The following is a 20,653-nucleotide window of genomic DNA, read 5'->3' as shown; positions in this document are numbered from 1 at the left end:
GGCAGGACCCTGTTGGGGGACGGCCGTGTTTATCCCAGGGTCAGTTTCGGGTTCACTTGCGTGCCCCCGTGGAGGCGGTCTAATGGGTGGCGCCCGCGTTCTCCCCACTCCTCCCATCATGCCGGTCCGTTAGGCCCCAGGCGGCCCCGCGCCTTCGCTCTGAAGAACGCTGGTGCATCGACAAACCGCAAAAACACGTGAACCAGAGACTTCCAGGACGTGGGAGTGCGTTCTGGTGTCGGAATAAGGGGATTTTGAGTTAAACTCTAAGTGCAGACGTGTGTTAGTGAGACCCCAGACGGCATTTCCGTCCGAATCACCGCGGTGAGCGTTTAATCTGCCGGCGCCAGCGTCAGGGTCACCTCGGGCAGGATGGGGCGGTGCCCACGGTCCGCGTGCTGGCGGCGCGGTCGGACGTGCCGTTTCCTGGCTCCAGGGCCAGGAGCCGCACCTCCCCCGGGTTCTCCCGCTTCCAGGGGCGCAGAGGCTCTAGTCCGCGTCCAGGCTGTAGACGTGAAGCGCCCCGGCCAGCCGGGCTCCCAGAGAGCTCCTTCCCGCGGCCACGACCACTTGGTTCTGGGGAGACACAGCGCTGGTCCTCAGAGGACCGGGGAGACACGGCGGGACCTCGGCTGCCTGGCCCTCCTGGGGCCCAGAGGGACCGCCCCTCACCCAGCCCGGCCCCACCTTGTCCTGGGACCGCACGGTGACCAGGCCGCTCCCGAAGCGCGAGCTCGCCTGCGGAGAGAGGGTGACGCCTGGGAGGCGAGCCCAGGTGGACGGCTCCGGGAGGCAGGCCCACGGCTCCAGCTCTGCCTACTTACCTCCGGGGCCACAAGGACTTGCTGGGCCTGCAGGACAGAGAGGGGCAGGCTCAGTGCTCACGTTCACGCGGGCTCTCTGCGGTTCTCCCGACACGCCGCCTCCCCTCCGCAGGCGCTCAACCGCCCGAGCCCTCCGACACCGGGCCCCTCGGAGGACGCAGGCCAGGGAAACACGCGTGGCCCAGCCGGCGTGATCTCTGAGCCAGGAGGGCAGGGTTCGATTCCCGGTCACAGCACAGGCCCGGGTGTGTGTGTGTGGGTGGGGGGTGGTTCGTGCAGGAGGCAGCCAATCCATGATGCTCTCTCATCGATGCTTCTCTCTTTCTCCCTCTCCTTTCCTCTCTGAAATCTATAAAACTATACTTAAAAAAGAAAAATACACGTGTAAGTGTCTATATGTGAATATTATGACAGTGGCTAAAGGAACTACGGCTCATCCAGCACTGTGGAGACACAGAGCTAGTCGTCAGAGGACCCTGGAGACATGGCCGGGACCTCGGCTGCCTGGCCCTCCTGGGGCCCAGAGGGACCGCCCCTCACCCTGTAGATAAAATACAGGACAACCGCTGAACAGATCCCATGAGATGCTGGGGAGGCACAGGAACGTGCTGTGCGTTGACAGGTAAGCAAACACGCAGCAGTGCAGTGTGGCCAGGGGGGAGGCGCACACAGTGTGGCTGCCTCCCTGCTGTCCTGTCACCCTTGTAAAGGGGCCGTCGCCGAGCCAGAGGCTTTGACGGGAATTCCGTAGACCAGGTTCTGGGAAAACCCTAGGAGGTTCGCAGGAATGGCCAAGGGCTGTGGGCCAGGACGCAGAGCGGGGAGCTGGCGCAGTGGGCGGAGCCAGGCGGGGTGACCGGGTTCACGGGGTGCCGGGCCCCAGGGGCGAGCTGGGGGGCAGATGCTGCGGGGCCAGACGAGGCGGCTGGGCCTATGAGACGCGGCCGAGGCCGTGCGCTGACCGGGGCTGGGCTCCAGCAGAGGCGGTGCGTGTCGGTGGAGGGGGCCCCCCCGCCCCCCGCCCCGGGGGCGCTCCCCGGGGACACTACCTTCTCCTCCGGGCACGGGGACGTCCAGGACTTGCACTTGCCGGTCACGTCGCCGGAGAAGCTGCGGCTGCCGTTGTAGACGTAGACGCGGCCGTCCTCGCCGCCCATGAGCCCCGAGGTCACGTCCGCGATCCGCAGGGGGGCGGCCACCAGGACCTCGTCTGTGAGGGAGAGCAGCGGGAAGCCCCCGCCCCGCCCCCACGGCCCACTCCGACCTCCCCGGCGCCAGGACCTCACGCCGCCGAGCCCGGCTTCCTGCCGGCCACGCGGCAACAGCGGACACGGCGGCTCTGACGTCACCCGCCACCACCTCCCAAAGGCCCAGCCCACGCTCACTCGTGTTCCCCTCTCTCCCGCGCCCCTCCTCTCTGAAATCAATATACATATACATATACATATACATATACATACACATACACATACACACACATACACATACATATACACATATACATACACATACACACACGTACACATACATATACACATACACATACACACACATACACATACACATACATATACACATACACACATACACATACACATATACATACACATACACATACGTATACAAAAATACAGCTCAGCCCGGCCGCTGTGGCTCAGGGGTTGAGCATCGACCTATGAACCAGGAGGTCAGGGTTCGATTCCCGGTCGGGGCACAGGCCCGGGTTGCGGGTTCAATCCACAGAGGGGTGCATGCAGGAGGCAGCCGATCCATGATTCTCTCTCATCGTTGACGTTTCTCTCTCTCCCTCCCTTTCTCTCTGAAATCAATAAAAATGTGTGTTTTTTTAAAAAGGTGCAGCTCCCGCTTGGCGCAGTTGTGTCTTCTTGGCCGCCTGGTTTCTCTGAGGCGCGGTGATCGCTGACTGAAAGGAGAACAGGTGCCCACTCCCTCGCACCCGGTGCCGGTGGGACTGACTGGGCCGCTCGGGCGTGGGCCCGGGGTCAGTGGTGAGGAGAGCCCCAGGGACCGGGGGACAGGGGGACCCGGGGACCGGGGGGAAGGAGCTACCTAGGCCGTCCCCGTCCAGGTCGCTCAGGTGCAGGGCGCCCCCGAAGCGGGAGAAGCGGCGGTCCCCGCTGAAGGAGCCGAGCGGGGCGGGCTGGGCGGGGCCCAGCTGGTACATGCGGGTGGCCCCGCCCTGGTGCAAGGTCATGGTCAGGAAGGCCATCTTCGACACGTCGTCTGGAACGAACCGCACGCTCGGGCCGGCTCCCCGCGCCCAGCGGACGCCCAGCCCCCGTCGGCCCGCCAGCCCGCCCGCCCGGCCTACCGTGCGTGGGGGCGCCCACCAGCAGCACCGGAGTCCGCACCCCGCTCACCAGCACGTGCCCGCTGGACAGGGAGGTGCCCAGCTTCCCCATCGCCTGCGGGAGGTCCCGGGTCAGAGGCCGGCCGGCCCGTGCCCCGGGCGCCCCGTCCCTGTCCGCGGGGGCCGCTACCTTGTCGCCCGCGATGGAGAAGGCGCTCTGGCGGCCGGGCGGGAAGTAGCCGTCCACGCGGCCCAGGCTCTGCTTCTCGTCCTGCGAGCGGAAGCGGCGGCCCAGGCTGGAGGGAGCACACGGGCGCGGGGCGGGCGGGAGCTCAGGGGCAGCCCTCCCCGAGCACCGGCCTCATCCTGCGGGAACCTGCGGCCTCGCCCAGCCTGAGGCCTCCCGGGCGGAGCACTGAGCCTCTCCCGCGCCCCCGAGGGGCCAGGGGCCGAGAGGCCGGCCGCGCCGCTCACCTGCTGCTGTTCTTCCAGGTGGGGCTCCCGGCCAGCAGCAGCGTCCTGTTGTCCAGGGGCACGGCGTGGAGCGAGTAGCCCAGCCAGGCGAAGTCCTCCTCACCCTGCACCCGCCAGTCCGCCGCCTCCATGGTCAGCTTGTCTGCGAGGACAGACGGGGGCCCTGGCCTTACCCGGGAGCCGGGGGGGAGAGGCCGGGAGGGAGGGAGGGAGGGAGGGAGGGAGGCCGGGCAGACACTACCTCCGTGGCGCCGGCCGGGGCCGGAGCGGAAGGCGGCCACCAGGCCCCGCTGCTTCCCGCCGCCGGGCGCGAAGGGGGCGCCCAGCACCAGGTCGGGCGCGCCGTCCCCGTCCACGTCGGCCGCCAGCAGCCGCCAGCCCAGGTTGCAGTACGTGTCCTGGGGACGAGGCCATGTCCTCACCGGGCAGGGGCAGGGGCGCCCCCCCCCCCCGCCCCGGGCCCCGCGAGGGCCACACCTGGCAGGACACGGCGACGGCGGGGGCCGGGCCCAGCTTCCCGCTCTTGGAGCCGAAGTAGACGTACACCGCGCCCTGGCACCGAGCGGGCCGTGAGGCGGGAGGGAGAGGGCGGAGGCCGGGCAGTCCGTCCGCCCCGCCCTGCAGGGTGCGAGGCCCCACAGTGCGGACGGCGGCTCCCGGGGGCCGGGCCGCGGGGCCAGCCTGGCCGGGCGGTCTGAGCCCACAGGAGCCCCCGGCCTGGCCTTTGTCACTCCCCCCCCACCTCGGGGCAAAGCATCGGCGGGAGGCGGGAGGCGGGAGGCGGGAGCAGGTGCACCAGGGACCGAGGCCTCGTCCGGGACGGAAGGGGGCGCCCCAGGTCACCCACCCAGATGCTGGGCTGGCTCGTCCGACTGCTGCTGCTGCCAGGGGCTCGGCACCCCGCCCATCCATCCACCCACCCATCCCCCCTCCAGCCCCCAGCTTGCCTTGTAGGTGAGCTGCTCCGAGCCGGTGGAGGGGGCGCCCACGGCCAGGTCGGGCAGCCCGTCCCTGTTGAAGTCCAGCACGGCCAGGGCGGAGCCGAAGCGGCCTGCGGGCTGAGGGCGGCGAGTCCCGGCTCAGCCTCGGCTCAGAAGCCCTGAGACAGGGCCGTGCCCACACACACCGCCCGCAGCACCCACGGCACACACACCCACACACACCGCCCGCAGCGCCCGCGGCACACAGCGCCCACACACACCACCCGCAGCGGCCCCGGCACACACACCCACACACACCACCCGCAGCGCCCACACACACCACCCACAGCGCCCACACACACCACCCGCAGCGCCCGGCACACAGCGCCCACACACACCACCCGCCCGCGGCACACAGCGCCCACACACACCACCTGCGGCACACAGCGCCCACACACACCACCCACAGCGCCCCCGGCACACAGCGCCCACACACACCACCCGCAGCGCCCGCGGCACGCAGCCGGGGGCCTGACCCAGCGCCACAGGAAGATGGGGGAGCAGGATGGAAGGGTCTGGAGTCCCTGGGCACAGCCCCCCGCCCCGGACCTGCCGAGGAGAGCTCACCTGGGAGCCCTCCAGGACCCCGTGGGCCTCGGAGTCCAGGTCCAGGTCGGCGGGGGGCAGGCCCAGGTTGTTGCCGTAAAGGAGGTACACGCGCCCCACGTGCACAAGGCCGGGGCGGCTGTACCCCGGGGCGCCCACCACCAGGTCGCCGTGCCCGTCCTGGTTGAGGTCGGCCGAGGTCATCGCCCTGCGGGGACGAGAGGGCCCGCCCGGTGTCTGCTAACAGCTCGCTGCTGCCGGCCGGCAGGCTCAGAGGCTGAGCGTCAACCTCGGAACCAGGAGGTCAGGGTTTGATTCCCGGTCAGGGCACAGGCCTGGGTTGTGGGCTCCATCCCCAGTGTGGGGCGTGCAGGAGGCAGCGGATCAGTGATTCTCTCTCATCACTGCTGTTTCCATCTCTCTCTCCCTCCCCCTTCCTCTCTGACATCAATAACAATGTTTTGTTTTTGTTGTTGTTTTTTTAAATAAAAGCTACACTGTTCCCGTCACCACACACTGTCTGCGCTTCTCCTTCTGACGCAGTCGCTCCCCAAACCGGTGACCGCCCGTCCCCCACCCGTCCCCGCGCACACGGACCCGACAGCATGCGACCGCTCCAGCCCGAGGCTCCTACACGCGTCCTGACTGACCGCGTAACCAAGGCGACGCGGACGCGGACGGGTGGACGGGGCAATGGGGGCCGCGCCCTGGGCCAGTCCGAGGACAGGGGCGGGGACAGGGAGCCGGGCGACGCGCACCCACCAGCCCAGCCGGGCGTAGGGGCAGGACACGAAGTAGGACGCCAGGGGGCCGGACACGTGCTTCCGCGGCCGCCGGGGGCCGCCCGTGAGGAGCGTCCGCAGGTTCCTCTCCAGGGCCTGGTACATGAAGGTCAGCGAGTCCTGGACGGGAGGCGGCGGCGGGGCCGGTGTGAACGGGGACGCAGCCCCCGTGGGAGGCTGAAGGGCAGGGGCGGGACCGGGGCCGGTCCTCCCCGCAGAGCGGGCGCCTCACCGAGGTCCAGGAGTCCACGCTGAACACGGCGCCCCTCGCGGTGATGTTGATGTGCCGGCCGGCGTGCGCGCTGAGGGGGGAGGTCAGGTTCCGCTGGAGGGCGCTTCTCTGCACGACGGAGCCGCTGGGGAGGAGCAGGCCCGGGAGACGGCCGGGAGGCGGGCGTGTCCAGTTAGCCACAGGCCCAGCCCTTCTCGTGGCTGTGAGCCCTCCCCCGATGGGGTTTCCCATTGGTGTTAGGGAGAGGGACCGGGAGAGGGGAAGCCAGAGGGGAACACGGATGAGAGAGGACACATTGATGGGCTGCCTCCCGCACTCGCCCGGCCAGGGCCCCGGCCGGGGAGGAGTCTGCAACTGAGGTACGTGCCCTCGGCCCGAATGGAACCCTGGGTCACGGTGAAGGGTGAAGTCTGGGTCAAGGGTAAGGGTCAGTTCTGGGTCAAGGGTAAGGATGAGGCCTGGGGAAGGTAAGGGTGAGGCCTGGGGAAGGTAAGGGTGGGGCCTGGTGAAGGGGAAGGGTGGTGACAACAGTAGCGGCATCACTGACCCGCTCGCTCCCCGGGATGGGGACTGAGCAGCGGGCTGTGTGCACCTCACTGAGCGCCTGCCTCCTGCCCAGCCCGCCCGTGACTGCGCCCTAACCCCCCGGCCGGGAGGCACACTGGCCTCCGTGGGTCTGTCCACACTTCCCACCGTCACGCCTGCGCCCCCTGGTGGGCGGACACTTACCCCGGGGGGCGGGGCCGCGGGCCGCCGCACGAGATGAACAGCGGGTTCTCGGGCAGGCTGCAGTCCCTGCGGGCGGCGGGGTCAGGCCGTGGGGTCAGGCCTCCTCCCGGGGGGGGAGAGGGGGAGTGGGGCTCAGGCAGCCCCGCAGTGGGACTCCGCCGGCAGCGGGGCGGCGGCGCTCACCGGGTCCCGTGGGCCAGCATGTGGCCGGTGAGGCGGTAGATGCGGGTGGACCAGAAGGCCATGTCGTCCAGGCCACCGAGGAAGTAGTCCTGGAAGTGCTCCACCAGGAACGGGGACTTCCGGGCGTAGGTGGGGTAGAGCTGGGGGGGCAGGGGGCTGAGACGGGGGCGGGGGGCGGGGGGGCGGGGGGGCGCAGAGCCTCGGCGGGGGTGGCGGTGTCGGGGAGGAGGCTGTACCTTGGAGACCGCCATCACCTCGCCGTACCTGCAACACAGGGCGTGGCGCGATTGGTGGCTCCAGGGGACGAAGCGAACAGTGAAGAAGGAGCTGTGTCATGTGTCAGCTGTCATGTGACCACCCTGAACCGGCTAAGCCCCCCCACCAAACCCTGCAGACACAGAGCCACCGGGATTGTCACAGGGCCCCCCAGACGGACACAGGGTCCCCGGACGGACACAGGGCCCCCGGACGGACACAGGACCCCCGGACGGACACAGGGCCCCTCCCCCCAGATGGACACAGGGCCCCCGGATGGACACAGGGCCCCCGGACGGACACAGGGCCCCCGGACGGACACAGGGCCCCCGGACGGACACAGGGCTCCCGGACGGACACAGGGCCCCCGGACGGACACAGAGCTCCCCGGACGGACACAGGGCCCCCCCGGATGGACACAGAGCCCCCGGACGGACACAGGGCCCCCGGACGGACACAGGGTCCCCCTAGAAGGACACAGGGCCCCCCCAGATGGACACAGAGCTCCCCGGACGGACACAGAGCTCCCCGGACGGACACAGGGCCCCCCAGACGGACACAGGGCCCCCCGGACGGACACAGGGCCCCCGGACGGACACAGGGCTCCCGGACGGACACAGGGCCCCCGGACGGACAAAGGGCCCCCCCGGATGGACACAGAGCCCCCGGACGGACACAGGGCCCCCCGGACGGACACAGGGCCCCCGGACGGACACAGGGTCCCCCTAGAAGGACACAGGGCCCCCCCAGATGGACACAGAGCTCTCCGGACGGACACAGGGCCCCCCAGACGGACACAGGGCCCCTGGATGGACACAGGCCCCTCGGAAGGACACAGGGCCCACACTCACATCTCTAAGAACTGGAGGTAGGAGCACTCGACGATGACGTGCTTGGGGATGGCGTCCCTGCCGTACAGCGTCCTGTAGATGCCCAGCAGGTCCTCCACGGGCACATACCTGGGGTCAGCACCAGGGGTGTGGGACCGGAGGCGAGGACCACGGCAGAGGTGACACGGGCTGTCCGCCGCCCTGCCCGCCGCCCTGCCCGCCGTGCCCACCACCCTCCCCGCCCTCCCCGCCGTGCCCGCCGCCCTGCCCGCCCTCCCCGCCCTCCCCGCCGCCCCCGGCCCCACGCCCAGGGCCCGGAGGCCGCTCTCACCAGCGCCGCGCCAGGTAGTTGAAGTTAAACTCGAACTGGCTCAGCACGTCTCCGCCTGCGGGACCGAACCGGACACGGGCCAGTGACGGGAGCAGCCGCCACACGGTTCCTGCAACCCGGCTGCGAGCACTCGACACTGCCACACGCTTCTGCCCGACTGCCACACGCTTCTGCCCGACTGCCACACGCTTCTGCTCCACTGCCACACGCTTCTGCCCGACTGCCACACGCTTCTGCTCCACTGCCACACGCTTCTGCCCGACTGCCACACGCTTCTGCTCCACTGCCACACGCTTCTGCCCGACTGCCACACGCTTCTGCTCCACTGCCACACGCTTCTGCCCGACTGCCACACACTTCTGCTCCATTGTCACACACTTCTGCTCCACTGCCACAAGCTTCTGCCCAACCATCACACGCTTCTGCCCGACTGTCACACGCTTCTGCTCCACTGCCACACGCTTCTGACCGACCGTCACATGCTTCTGCCCGACTGTCACACGCTTCTGCTCAATGTTTACATGTTTTTGCCTGACTGTCACAGCTCCCGTTTGCTGTTTAGGTGCAGCATGTCTTGTGAGTGAAGCATGAATCGGGGGGCAGTGACCCATAACCGAGGGGTTCGCTCTGAGGAGGACACCCGCGGCTGTCAGACGCCGCCCACCACCCGCTGGGCTGTTACAGGAACCGCCTGGAGCCGTGTCCGCAGACACCGGGTCACGTCCATCTGACACAAAGTGTTTCTAAAGCCACAGCACAACTCGATAAAAGGTGGAATGTGTTTTCTTTATAAAAACACACATGTACACGACTGTTCGAAAGTGCAAAGTGAGGTGTGCTGGCGCTAGGTGAAGCCCACATCAAAGCAGAAAGCAGTCAGTACATGCTGTTGCAAGATATGACAAAACAACATAGACAGACAGCCCAGCTGGTGTGGCTCAGTGGCTGAGCCTCGACATAAGAACCAGGAGGTCAGGGTATGTGCCTGGATTGCAGGCTCCATCCCCAGTAGGGGGCGTGCAGGAGGCGGCCAATCCATGATTCTCTCTCCTCATTGATGTTTTTCTCTCTCTCCCTCTCTGAAATCAATACAAACGTGTTTAAAAATACACTTTTAAGTAGTGACTCCATCACACATGAAATCTACCGCAAGAGAAACCTCGGCAAGTGAGGAAACGTACCAAAATCTCCCGCCGGGTGCGCGTCGGAGTAGGAGCCGTGAAAGTCCATCTGTGGAGAGAGAGCCAGCGTCTCAGCGTCACTGAGTGGCCGGCTCTGCCTGGGAGCGGGCGGCGCCGAGGGGGCGGGCGGGCGGGGGGCTCGGGTCCGGGCAGCACTGCGTTTACTCTGATCTCCCCGAGGAGCCGTGCTGGCAGCCATGCGCCTGGTCAGACGGCGCCCCTCTCCCCTGAGTCCTCAGCCGCCACCCGCAGACCCTGTGGCCGGGGTGGCGGCCGGGGGCTGCGGAGGCTGAGGCGCCTGGGGAGGCCCCGGTGCCACCTTGGGGATGTGGCATTCCACACGGGAAGTTAAAAGGAAAAAAGCCAGAAACAACCGGCCGGCATGGCCCAGCGGCTGAGCATCGACCTAGGTCAGGGTTCGACCCAGCGGCTGAGCATCGACCTAGGTCAGGGTTCAATTCCGGATCAGGACACATCCGGGTTGCGGGCTGGATCCTCAGTGGATCCAGGAGGCAGCCAGTCCATGATCCTCTCTCTTCGTTGATGTTTCTCTCTCACCCTCTCCCTTCCTCTCTGACATCAACACAAATACATTCTTTGAAAAGAGGAAATCTAACTGCGCGTTGGGCACGAAGCCATTCCCGCAGAATGTGAGCGACCGGACGTGTCCCTGCCCGGGGAGGGCCCCCCCCACCCCCGCGGCTCGCGGCTCGCGGCTCGGGGGGCGGGGTCCCGGGGGGCGGGGTCCCGGGGCGGGTCCGGGGGCGGGTCCGGGGGCGGGGTCCCGGGGGCGGGGCCCGGGGTCCGGGGGCGGGTCCCCGGGGGGCGGGGTCCCGGGGGCGGGTCCCGGGGGCGGGTCCCGGGGGCGGGTCCCGGGGGCGGGGTCCCGGGGGGCGGGGTCCCGGGGGCGGGTCCCGGGGGCGGGTCCGGGGGCGGGGTCCGGGGGCGGGTCCGGGGGCGGTGTCCGGGGGCGGGCCCGGGGGCGGGGCCGGGGGCGGGCCCGGGGGCGCCGACGGGACGGGCACTCACGGCCGCCATGGTCCTCAGGAAGCCCTGCTCGATGCCCAGGCTGTGCCAGCTGACGTCGGCCACCATGTGGGACGTGACGCCGAACAGGAAGGCCACCAGCTTCTCCGTGTCCTGCCCCAAACACGCCGCCTGAGCCCGGGCTCTCCCCGACACCCCGGGGCGCTCGGAAGTGTGAGCTCAGGGGGTCCATGGGGGCGGGGATGGGGCATGTGCAATGCTTTCAACAATGAAGATGTAAAAACAAATGTGAATCCATTCCCGTCACTGACGCAGAATGGAAAATCCTGGTCTAGCCCTGGCCGTGTGGCTCTGTGGACAGAGCACCGGCCCACGGACTGGAGGGTCCCGGGTTCGATTCTGGCCAAGGGCACGTACCTTGCTGCAGGTCCCCGGCCCTGGTCAGGGTGCGTGCAGGAGGCAACCGGTGATGTTCCTGTCTGTCTCTCCCCCTCCCCTCCCTTCCACTCTCTCTAAAAGCCAATGGAAAATACCCTCAGGTGCAGACTAACAACAAAAACCTGCGTCTGGTTACCCACGGGACCCTGTGCTGAGCCTCAGGGCTTCCCGGTGAACCAGTGTGGGGGCAGACGGACCCGTGGCCCCAAACCTCAACGTGACTGCACGTGTTACCCAGCGTCGCTGGCCCCGTGCTGTGCTTGGCGGTGAGGGCCGAGGCCAGTGGGGGTGGTCAGGGGGAGCGGGCCGGAGGGGGGCAGGAGGTCAAGGCGAGGCCCACCTTGTCCCAGGGCAGCGGGTAGCGCTCCCGGATGTAGTGGACGCTGGCGTTGAGGAAGGGGGTCCAGTGGGTGCTCTCGGACACCTCGTGGTAGCGCCCTGAGACGGAGCGGGGCTCAGGCCTGCGGAGAGGCAGGGGGGGCCAGCCCCCTTCCCACACACCCCCTCCACCGCCCTCCACCGCCCTCCACCTTCCCCTCCACCTTCCCCTCCACCTGCCCCCTCCACCTTCCCCTCCACCTGCCCCTCCACCTGCCCCTCCACCGCCCCCTCCACCGCCCCCTCCACCTCCACCTTCCCCTCCACCCCCCCTCCACCTTCCCCTCCACCTGCCCCTCCACCTGCCCCTCCACCTGCCCCCTCCACCGCCCCCTCCACCGCCCCCTCCACCTGCCCCTCCACCGCCCCCTCCACCGCCCCCTCCACCGCCCCCTCCACCTCCACCTCCACCTTCCCCTCCACCCCCCCTCCACCTGCCCCTCCACCTGCCCCTCCACCTGCCCCCTCCACCTGCCCCTCCACCTGCCCCTCCACCTGCCCCTCCACCGCCCCCTCCACCTGCCCCTCCACCTGCCCCTCCACCTGCCCCCTCCACCGCCCCCTCCACCGCCCCCTCCACCTGCCCCTCCACCTGCCCCTCCACCTGCCCCTCCACCTGCCCCTCCACCTCCCCCTCCACCTTCCCCTCCACCTTTCCCCTCCACCTTCCCCTCCACCTTCCCCTCCACCTTCCCCTCCACCGCCCCCTCCACCTGCCCCTCCACCTGCCCCTCCACCGCCCCCTCCACCGCCCCCTCCACCGCCCTCCAGCTGTGGGCGCTCCTGTGGACCCCAAGGAAGCCTCTAGAAGGAGGAGCGGAAAGGCAAGGGACCCCAACTCCCGGGAGCGCAGCCCGGAGCTCGGCCCAGGCCCGCGTGGAAGCGTGACGAGGCGGGTGGATGTCTCTCCCCCGAGCAGGTGGGGACGGGGCGGAGGGCCTCACCTCTCTGGCAGATGCCGGGGTAGAAGGCATCGGGGAACACGGTCCCCGCCTGGTACGCGTCCCGGTGCTCCAGCAGCAGCTGCGGGCGGAGCGGAGGCGGGAGGGCGCAGGGGGAGGGGACACGGGGTGGAATGAAGTTCACGTGGCACCCACGCCTCCCCCCGCCGCAGAGCCTCAGGGAGCACGTGGCCCCCAGGGGACGGCACTCCTTCCTCTCCGGCCCCCACCAGGAGCGCTGGCCCACAGCCCCAGGACGGCCACATGCAGGACCCAGGACGGCCAGGCCCTGAGGACGGCACACGGACCCTCCCGGCGCCCCCTGCGCCTGTGCTGCCCAGGGGGCTGGGCTGGGCTGGGCTGTGGGCGGGTTAAGGACACCCACCTGCTTCCCTTTTATTTATTTATTTTATTTTTTAAAATACATTTTATTGATTTTTCACAGAGAAGAAGAGAGAGGGATAGAGAGTTAGAAACATCGATGAGAGAGAATCATCGACCACCTGCCTCCTGCACACCCCCCACTGGGGATGTGCCCGCAAGCAGGGGACATGCCCTTGACCGGAATCGAACCCGGGACCTTCGGTCCACAGGCTGACGCTCTATCCACTGAGCCAAACCGGTGCTGGCACCTGCTTCCCTTTTAAACAAAATGTAGTTTTTATTGATTTCAGAGAGAAAGGGAGAGGGAGAAAAACATCCTAGGTGAGAGAGAATCATGGATCAGCTGCCTCCTGCACGCCCCCCACTGGGGATGGAGCCCACAACCCGGGCCTGTGCCCTGACTGACCTCCTGGTTCATGGGTCGATGTTCAACCACAGACCCTTGCAGGGCAAATGGAAACTTAGGACTAAAAATGCAACCACAGCCAAAACCGGTTTGGCTCAATGGATAGAGTGTCGGCTTGGGGACTGAAGGGTCCCAGGTTCGATTTCACTCAAGGGCATGTACCTTGGTTGCGGGCACATCCCCAGTAGGGGGTGTCCAAGAGGCAGCTGATCGATGACTCTCTCTCATTGATGTTTCTAACTCTCTATCTCTCTCTCTTCCTCTCTGTACAAAATCAATAAAATATATTTTAAAAAAACACAAAAAAACCACCCTTTAAAAAAATAATAAATAAATTAAATAAATAAATAAAAATGCGACCACGGCAATAAAAATGATTACCCCGAATGGTGCACGCCAGCCCTGTGTGCCTGCCCATGTGATGCTGCAGGAAGAATCTGGCATCGCCTCGATGTGTTACCACATTTCTGCCAAAAACACCGCGGCAGACGCTGATAGGGACCGGCAGCAGAGCCGACAGGAAGTGTGACCGGCCCCGGCTGCCCTTTCCAGCAGGTCACAGTCGCTCATGACGAGGGAGGCTCTGTCCGGCTGGGGGGTCGCTGGGCACCCAGACCTGAGCGCAGAGAGGCCCGGGCCTGGGAGCCGGCGGGCAGGAGCCCCGGGGCCTGGAGGAGCCGGGGAGGCGGGGGCGGGGGCAGCCTGTCGCTCCAGGTCCGTTTCCTGAACGAGGGGATCACGCTGCGGTCACAGGGCAACGGCCTGGCTGCCGGGAACCACACCGCGAAGTCACAGGGTCATCAGGCCGGGAGGGAAAACCGGTGAGAGGGACGTCCGAGGCAGCCACGCCGCCAGCAGCTGGAGACCGGCTGAAGGGCACTCGGGAATTACTGTCTATTTCAACTGCCTACGCCCGTGGGCGGCAAACTGCGGCTCTGTTGACTAATGAGTTTGCCTACCATTGCTTTAAGGCATTACCCTTACCCAGAAGTTTTGACTTCAGGTTAAAGACATTAGTACATTATTTAAATTTTTAAAAATTTTTTTTTATACTTTATTCATTTTTTCACAGAGAGGAAGAGAAAAGGACAGAGAGCTAGAAACATCAACAAGAGATAAACATCGATCAGCTGCCTCCTGCACACCTCCTACTGGGGATGTGCCCGCAAACCAAAGTACATGCCGTTGACCAGAATCGAACCCGGGACCTTTCAGTCCGCAGGCCGACGCTCTATCCCCTGAGCCAAACCGGTTTTGGCTATTAAAATGTGTTTTTTAAGTGTTTTTCCCTAAGGCAGTGGTTGGCAAATTCATTAGTCAACAGAGCGGCAAACCACGGCTCGCGAGCCGCAGTGTGCCGACCACCGGACTACACTATGGTGCACTTCGGGCAACGGAAAACGACCTGTTAAAATTATTCAGAAGGCCGAGACCAGTTTGGCTCAATGGATAGAGCGTCGGCTTGGGGACTGAAGGGACCCGGGTTTGATTCCGGACAAGGGCATGTACCTTGGTTGCGGGCACATCCCCAGTAGGGGGTGTGCAAGAGGCAGCTGATTGATGTTTCTAGCTCTCTCTCTCTCCCTTCCTCTCTGTAAATAAATAAATAAATAAATAAATAAATAAATAAAATCAACAAAATATATATTTTAAAAATAATGAAATAAAAGGCTCCTGTGGATTCAGAGGGAGGTGAGCACGCGGGCCCTCGGGGTTCCAGGGTGATGTTCGTGTGTGTCGGCAGCAGTGCTGGGGCCTTTTAGCCCAGAACATTACTAACGGCCCATGAAGGTGGGGAATGGCTCTGGAGGCTGCTGGCACTGGGATGGAAGCCCGGACAGTACCTGTCTGTAGTTGACGCCTCCTTCCTGGAGGTGGAGGAACTCCAGAGCTCGGTGTCCTGAGAAACAGACACACACGTTGACCAAGTTCAACCACGTGCTGAACACAGATGCCCCGGCATCATTTTTAAAATATAACCGGCCGGCCTGGCTCCGTGGGTGGCTGTGGACCCGTGAACCAGGAGGTCGCTGTTCGACGCCCGGTCAGGGCACAGGCCTAGGCTGTGGGTTTGAAACCCAGGAGTGTGGGGCGTTCAGGAGGCAGCTGATCCATGATTCTCATCATTGATGTTTCCCTCTCTCCCTCTCCCCCTTCCTCTCTGAAATCAACAAAAGCATATATTTTAAGAGAAAAGGAGAGCACACTTTTATGGTTATAGCTGTGAAGTGGTGGGAAGTGGAAATTAAGTTTCCATCAGCCGCAGCCAGTCATGCGCTGTTCACGGGATACAAGTGAATATAAATATCAGAACGACACCACGGGTCCGCACGATGATCTACAGTTCCTGCTCCGCCAGGCCCACTGCCGGGCGAAGCTGGCCGCCGGGCCCCAGCCCCCTCCTGTGTGAAAGTGAGGCCACCTGCACGTGGAGAACTCGGGGAATTAAACGCTGCGGCCAGCACGATGGCTGGCACCTGGCCGGAGCTCAGCAGACAGAAGTCAGCCGGTCTTAGAGCCATTCCACCCTGGGGCCATCCCACCCTAGAGGCACCCCACCCTACAGCCATTCTACAGCCATCCCTCCTTACATCTATCCCCACCTACAGCCATCCCATCATCCTACAGCCATCCCCCCTACAGCCATCCCCCCTACAGCCATCCCATCATCCTACAGCCATCCACCCTACAGCCATCCCCCCTACAGCCACCCCACCCTACAGCCATCCCATCCTACAGCCATCCCCCCTATACAGCCATCCCCCCTACAGCCATTCCATCATCCTACAGCCATCCCTTTGTCCTAGCCCAGTGGTCAGCAAATTGCAGCTCGTGAGCCACATGCGGCTCTTTAGCCCCTTGAGTGTGGCTCTTCCATAAAATACCAGGGCCCGGGCGAGTCTATTTTGAAGAAGTGGCGTCAGAAGAAGTGTAAGTTTAAAAATGTGGCTCTCCAGAGAAATGCCCATCGTTGTGCTGTTGGTGTTTGGCTCTGTGGACGGATGAGTTTGCCGACCGCTGGCCTAGAGCCCTCCACCCTCCCGCCCCCGTGGAGGAGCCCACGCGGGAGGCGATGCCGGCCCCACCGGGTGGGCCGGAGCCGGGTGTGTCTCCGTCACTGACTCGGACAACCAGTCTCAGAGGCACCGCCGCCCGCACGCCCACAGGCGACACCACGCCCGACCTCGGGCCTCCACACTCCTGTGGGGCCGGAGGCTGATTCACGCCTGTTCCTCCTGTGAGTCACCTCCAGGTTTTCCCTGTTGTGGCTGTTAGTCCTCCCCCGGGGGTGTTTTCCATTGGTTTGTAGGGACAGTGGGAGAGACAGAAACACGGACGTGAGAGAAACACACCCATGGGCTGCCTCCTGAACGGGCCCCAGCCGGGCGCCCAGGCCGGGAGGAGCCTGCAGCTGAGGTGCGTGCCCGTGGCTGGAACCGAACCCGCGACCCTTCGGTCCGCAGGCCGACGCTCTATCCACCGAGGCACACCGGCGAGGGCCACGTCCAGCTTTTAAATTCATACCAGAAAACAGCCACCGCCGCAGACATCGGGGCTGTGAGAGCCACCGCGGGCACGGACCACACAGGCAGCCGGGGCCAGGGGTCTGCGATGGATGGACTCACCCCCCTGGTGCGGCGGGTTCTGAGGCACTCACACCCCCGTCCGCCCTCCCCGCCCGCTGCGAGGCGAGGACCTGCGGGCACCATCTTCCCGGAATCTCCCAACCTCGTCCCTGAGGGAGCTCACAGCGCCCTTCTCGGTGAAACCTCTTCACGCTCACGTGAACATGTTTTCACATACTTAATCTGTCCTATGTCGTTAGCGTGTATTCCCCTGTGAGGACCTCCTTTGCTTGGCTCCTGCTGGAGGAAGGCCAGCCAGGCCCTGACTTTGCTGGCGTGTGGGTTTCATCATGGTTCTTGTTTACTGTTAAGCTCCGAGGCTTAACATCGTGAAAACCCCCCTGGATGTGGGTTCCTCTTTGGCGACTTCTATCCTGTCAGCAACTCCCCCTTCCTGGAACCGCACGGTTCACTACGGCGGCCCACTCCCGCCTGCTTTCACACATACAAATAGTTAATGAACTTCAGAGAGGAAGGGGAAGGGAGAGAGAGAAACATCAACGATGAGAGTCATGGATCGGCTGCCTCCCGCACGCCCCCTACTGGGGATGGAGCCTTCAACCCGGGCATGCTTCCTGACCGGGAATGGAACCCATGACCTCCTGGTTCATAGGTGGATGCTCAACCAACCCCTGAGCCACCCCGCCCCCTTTAAAGCCACCCGACCCGGGGACCCACCCGTGTACGTCACACGGGCCGCACAGGGACCATTCCTCACTCTGCACTGCGCCCCCATCCTCCTCCCGGAGCCCCTGGCCCCCCCAGCTCCTCACTCCCCCACAGAAGCTCCAAGACCCCCGGCTTCCTACCGCTCCCAAGCCCACCCACAGCCCCCAAGCCTGGAGGCCTGGCCCCGGCCTCTCCCTCCTGGTGGGCGGCCAGCTCAGCAGGACACCAGGCCTCCACCCGGGACGGGCCTGCGGTCCCTCCACCTTCCGGACAGACCTGGGTCCCTCACGCCGGTGCCCGGCCGCCGCGGCACTCACCTATCTCTATGTGGGTCGAGACGCCGCACGGTGAGCCCCCAGGGCACAGGGCACCCAGCGCCAGGAGCAGGCCGGCCCAGACCCTGCAGGAGACAGGCCCAGGCTCAGGGCTCCCGGGCTGGGACAGCCCCGCCCCCCCTGCCCCCAACCCAGCCAGACCACCCCCTCTCACCCCCCTGTCCCCAATCCAGCCAGACCCACCCGCCCCCCCCCCCCCCATCCGGCCAGACCCTCCGCTCTCCCGGGAGCTGAGCGAGGGGCTGGCAGGGAAGCCAAGCCCGGTTTCTACACCTCATCGGCCGGGAGGTGAGCTGCTGACCGTTCACCTCCCCGGAACGGCAGACACCTGGGAGGAGAGCCACGTGCCCGGGGAGCCGCGGCTCCGGCCAGGCTCCCGGCCTGTCCCGCTGACGTGGAGCCTCACGGAGCCACGAGCAGAGCCGCCTCCAAGCATTTGCTTTCTTTCAAAATCAGCCGCCCTGCGCGCAGGGCTGTGTCCCTGGCCGGCCCCCGGCCCTCACCTTCCCGGGGCCGCGGGGCCCGAGCATCCTGTCCCCGCCGAGCATCCCGTCCCCGGCCGCTCCTGGGCCCCGCCGCCGCTGCTGCCGGATCCGCCGGAGGAGGACCAGCCGGGGCGGCTTCTCGCCCGTGTTTGGCAACAGAGGCTGACACTCGTGTGGGTTACACAAGAGCGGCCAGGCCTGCTCTCTCCCCTGCGTTCCCAGGCGCCTGCTGTGGGGCTGGATTCCTGCCGCCCCGGCCAAGGCGGCCCACGTGGGGCGGGGGCAGGGGGCCGGGCCGGACCCAGGCCAGAGGCAGCGCTCCCGAACCCGGGCCCAGCGTGCACCTGCCCGTGCTGTCCCGGCCGCAGCCCTTCATGCTGGGGCCGTCAGTGGAGGTCTGGGAATGGCGGTGAGCTTAGAGCTCCAGCGGGTGAGCAGTCAGAGCCAGAAGGGCGCCGGCCGGCCTGGCTCAGAACCAGGAGGTCAGGGTCCGATTCCCAGTCAGGGCACAGGCCTGGGCTGCGGGCTCGATCCCCAGCATGGGGCGTGTAGGAGGCAGCCGACCCGTGAGTCTCTCATCATTGGCGTTTCTCTCTCTCCTCTCCCCTCCTCTCTGAAATAAAAAATATATAAAATAATGAGTAAAATAAAAAATATTTTTTTAAAAAGCCAGAGGGAGACCCTCAGCGGGGAGGAGTGGTGCCAGTCTCAGCGGAGCCGGCGGGGAGAGGAGAGGGAGACACGATCTGAGATCCTGAGCCCTCTGCCAAGTTTCCCTGTAACCTAACTCAGCCTCCGCCGGGCTGCGCCGGGGCCGGGCCGTGCTCGGAGGCCAGACCACGGCCGCTGTTTTGTTTGGCTGAGAGGGAGTTTTACAAACACCGGCCAACTCTCTGGAAGTGGAAACATTCACATAGAAACTCAGATTTTTAGCTCTTTGAACAAAACAAAAACCCCGACAAGCACTGCCTGGAACAACCACCCCCTGTGAAATGGGGGTCAGTGCGCAGAGTGGCTGTACGGCCCTGAGGCCCCCCTCTCCCCCGCCCCCCACAGGGCCCCTCGGTCCTTCCATGCTCATTAGGGCTGCTGCTTCCCGGGGCTCCTGAGCTGGGGGCCAATCCCACCCCATCACCTCCCTGGGCTGGTTCTGACACTGGTTCTGGGCTGGTTCTGACACTGGTTCTGGGCTGGTTCTGACACTGGTTCTGACACTGGTTCTGGGCTGGTTCTGACACTGGTTCTGGGCTGGTTCTGACACTGGCTCTGGCTGGTTCTGACACTGGTTCTGACACTGGTTCTGACGCGCCGTCCTCATGGTGTGTTGGGGACCTACCAGTCTAAGTGGCCAGACCTGGGCAGCCAGTATGACCTTGAATTCTGACCTGAATTTTATTTTATTTTTTCATATACTTTTATTGATTTCAGAGAGGAAGGAAGAGGGGGATAGAAACAGCAATAATGAGAGACTCATATTTATCCTCCTGCACACCCCCTGCTGGGGATCCAGCCTGAAACCCAGGCATGTGCCCTGGCCTGGAATCGAACCTGGGACCGGTCAGTCCGCAGGCCCCGGCCGCTCTATCCCCTGGGCCACACCGCCCAGGGCTCCGCCATGATTCCCGCTGGTGGCGGCCGTCTGGGCTGGAGTCCCGTGCGCCCCCCCCCCCCCACCCTGCCAGCCTGGGCTCCGCTTCACGCGCGGGGACCCGGGGAGCCAAGTCCAAGGGCACCGGCCTGTCGCCAGATCCGGAGTTTGGATCCTGGCTGGTGCGGCGCCCAAGGCTGTTGCATAACAAGGCTGCTCCCCGCAGAAGGCAGAGCACCCAGGCCCCCGCCCCCAGGGCCCCCGCTCCCCAGCCCATCCCCCAGAGCCCCCCGCCCCCAGGGCCCCCGCCCCCCAAGGCACAGACCATCCCCCGGGGCACCCCGTCCCCCAGGACCCCCGCCCCCCAGGGCACCCTGCCCCCAGGGCCCCCCGCCCCCCAAGGGCACAGCCTGCCCCCAAGACCCCCCCAGGCCCCCCTCACCCCCCCACCAACCCCCCCCCAGGCACCCCAACGCCCAACGCCCCCCCGGGCCCCCCACCCCTCAAGGCACCTCCCGCCAACCCCCAGCCCAGAGCCCACGCGACCCAGTGAGCATCGCCGAGGGGCCCAGGGCGCGAGATGGGGCCCGGCAGCTGGGCTGGCTCCGTGCATCCGGGGACCAGGCGATGGGCGAGGGGAGATGGGCGAGGGGAGGTGGGAGGTGGGAGGTGAGAAGTGGGCGAGGGCGAAGGGAGAGGGGAGTGGTTCCCGGCAGCGGTCCGGGCGCACAGGGGTGGCTGCGGACACCAGTTCCAGA

General features: G+C 65.6%; 1 protein-coding gene across 1 annotated transcript; it reads right to left on the bottom strand.

Annotated features, from left to right (window-relative positions):
* Nucleotides 1–304: 304 nt before the first annotated feature.
* Nucleotides 305–18,916, bottom strand: GPLD1 (glycosylphosphatidylinositol specific phospholipase D1). The gene is made up of 26 exons (XM_084865339.1): nucleotides 18,652–18,916; nucleotides 17,805–17,887; nucleotides 15,037–15,092; nucleotides 12,406–12,484; nucleotides 11,424–11,521; nucleotides 10,688–10,798; nucleotides 9,659–9,707; nucleotides 8,478–8,532; nucleotides 8,168–8,275; nucleotides 7,298–7,325; nucleotides 7,062–7,201; nucleotides 6,879–6,944; nucleotides 6,150–6,273; nucleotides 5,898–6,037; nucleotides 5,157–5,343; nucleotides 4,557–4,667; nucleotides 4,087–4,161; nucleotides 3,851–4,007; nucleotides 3,610–3,751; nucleotides 3,326–3,431; nucleotides 3,157–3,250; nucleotides 2,895–3,068; nucleotides 1,874–2,034; nucleotides 825–851; nucleotides 688–738; nucleotides 305–576 (listed from the first exon to the last, which is right to left on the bottom strand). The coding sequence occupies exons 1-26, from the start codon at nucleotides 18,681–18,683 to the stop codon at nucleotides 490–492; spliced, it is 2,541 nt and encodes an 846-aa protein (XP_084721465.1). The 5' UTR covers nucleotides 18,684–18,916; the 3' UTR covers nucleotides 305–489.
* Nucleotides 18,917–20,653: the final 1,737 nt, after the last annotated feature.

Source organism: Pipistrellus hanaki, assembly GCF_964339955.1.
Source record: "Pipistrellus hanaki genome assembly, chromosome: 18".
Lineage (NCBI taxonomy): Eukaryota > Metazoa > Chordata > Mammalia > Chiroptera > Vespertilionidae > Pipistrellus > Pipistrellus hanaki.
The sequence above is the reverse complement of the archived record's forward strand: the minus strand, read 5'-3'. Positions and strand labels throughout refer to the sequence as shown.

What these genes read in the sequence shown, in the direction of transcription:
- GPLD1 (XM_084865339.1), bottom strand. Translation starts at nt 18,683, where the DNA reads ATGAAGGGCTGCGGCCGGGACAGCACGGGCAG. An exon ending in GGCCGGGACAGCACGGGCAG is followed by an intron (nt 17,888 to 18,651) that starts GTGCACGCTGGG and finishes TGTCTCCTGCAG; the next exon opens with GGTCTGGGCCGGCCTGCTCC. An exon ending in GGTGGGCGCCCCCACGCACG is followed by an intron (nt 3,069 to 3,156) that starts GTAGGCCGGGCG and finishes GGTTCGTTCCAG; the next exon opens with ACGACGTGTCGAAGATGGCC.